Consider the following 1,856-nt stretch of genomic DNA (forward strand, 5'->3'; position numbering starts at 1 on the left):
AGATTTTACCTGAATACTACCTATTTTGACCTAAATAATAATAACTTTAGATCATAAAACAGATAAAAACACTTGTACTTATAAAAAAAATAATAATTATAATAGAAAATAGCTTAATTAAAAAATATAAGAAAAATGCAGTGAAATTTAATTTAAAATAAGAAGTAGCAATTTAGAAAAGTTTATTTTATCAGAATAAAAGAAAGCGAACATTTTATTGATTCCATAAAATTATAGAAGTTAAATCAATAGAGAATATTCATCTCACCAGCATTTAGTAGGCATTGAATATATTCAGAAGAGCATTATGGATTAAAAATTCTTTGATTCTGATCACTAAATCCTTTTATTTGCCTCCTTTTTAGTTAGTTGGTGGCTTTTAACAAACAAGTCACCAGCAGCTTTAATTCTAACATTATATTGTGGCTAGTCATAATTAGTGGACAAGAATCTATAAGCTAGGTAGGTAGGTATTATTATCCGCTAAACTGCATGTTCGTCTCCGAACGTGTAGTAAAAATGCAACCTCAAATTTTTATCTATTCTGGTCATGACAAAATCTCTTAAATATCTAATCTACCATTGTAGGGGATGATGCTTTGGTTCAAACGAAATGGGATGATGGAGTGCACTAAGAAATGATAATAGCCGGAAAATCTCATAACTCACCGCAAAATCACAGCCAACCCGACAACCCTAGCCAACCTAACCTTGCAATTATCTGCTAGCTTCTGCTTTTGCAACGCCTTTCAATGGCTTTTTCACAATGGAACCCTCTTTTTCTTTCTTTTTTTTTAACTCGCCGCCAAATGATCGACCAACTCGCTTAAACCTCACCTATAAGAAGCGTTATTTTCTTCTCTTTCAACCATCCAAGGACGTCCAACCCTATCTCTTCACTATTAACTCTCAAAAACCTTAATACTCGTCTGATAATGGCTTCAAAAATAACGTCCTTTCTTCTTGCTCAAGTTTTCGTCGTCAGCATTCTTCTTGCTATTGGTAGGCAGGCAGTTGCAACACGTAACATCCCACGAAACCCAGAGAATGCTAATCAAGCGAAGCATCCCGAGTGGCTGATTGGACATGATAGCAGCGTACTCATTCCGGGCCTTGAACCCAAAAATCCATATTGCGGCCGCATTGGTGGCTCAACAGATGGTGGATCTGGCTATATTCCAGGTGGAGACGACACGTTTGTTCCAAACCCTGGGTTTGAGGTGCCAATACCTGGCAATGGTGCTGGCAGTGCATCTGCAGGAAAGCGTCAACATCCTTGAACATTGCTCTGCTATATGTGAAACTTAATAATGATATTAGATAATAAAGGCAATCAGTTTCCATACTCCCATTGTATTCAGTCTAGTCTATCATATTCTTATATTTAACGTGATACTAGTTTTAGATTGTCGTGTTTTAGGATAAAACAAGCGTGCAAGATGCAAATGTTTTTAGTTCATCATTGCCATCGAGTCCAGTGTCTAATCTGCATTTTCCGCTTGGAAAACTACTTCTTCCCAAGTAATTATCATGTATTTCAGTGTGGAAACTAATCATGGTCTTTGCCTATTTACTCTGTTTTCCCATTTCATCATATTAGATCCTACAGTTTGCTCTTAGCTTGCAGGCTTAAATATAAATTGATTTGGTCATTTGAAATGTCAAGGATGATTAGAGTATAAACTTGGCCATGAGACCAGTATCATCGTACTCGATTGTCGGTGAGTTTGGATGGGCGGTGCGTTTACCTGCGGTTAGTGTAAAAACAGTGGTGGCGGTGAGATTAGATACTATAGCGATACTGTAACGTGAGACAAAAAGTAAGCTAAATGCACCGCACCGCACCGCACCCAATC

The 1,856-nt window shown here is 37.0% G+C and overlaps 1 protein-coding gene across 1 annotated transcript; it reads left to right on the forward strand.

The window, feature by feature from the left end:
- The first annotated feature begins 551 nt into the window (after positions 1-551).
- Positions 552-1,569, forward strand: LOC107907777 (putative cell wall protein). The gene has a single exon (XM_041089021.1). It carries the CDS (start codon positions 936-938, stop codon positions 1,278-1,280), a length of 345 nt encoding a protein of 114 aa, XP_040944955.1. The 5' UTR covers positions 552-935; the 3' UTR covers positions 1,281-1,569.
- The last annotated feature ends 287 nt before the right edge of the window (positions 1,570-1,856 follow it).

Source organism: Gossypium hirsutum, chromosome D02 (genome assembly GCF_007990345.1).
Source record: "Gossypium hirsutum isolate 1008001.06 chromosome D02, Gossypium_hirsutum_v2.1, whole genome shotgun sequence".
Taxonomy (NCBI): domain Eukaryota; kingdom Viridiplantae; phylum Streptophyta; class Magnoliopsida; order Malvales; family Malvaceae; genus Gossypium; species Gossypium hirsutum.

Coding starts and splice junctions, on each gene's coding strand:
- LOC107907777 (XM_041089021.1), top strand. CDS start 936: ATGGCTTCAAAAATAACGTCCTTTCTTCTTGCTCAAGTTTTCGTCGTC.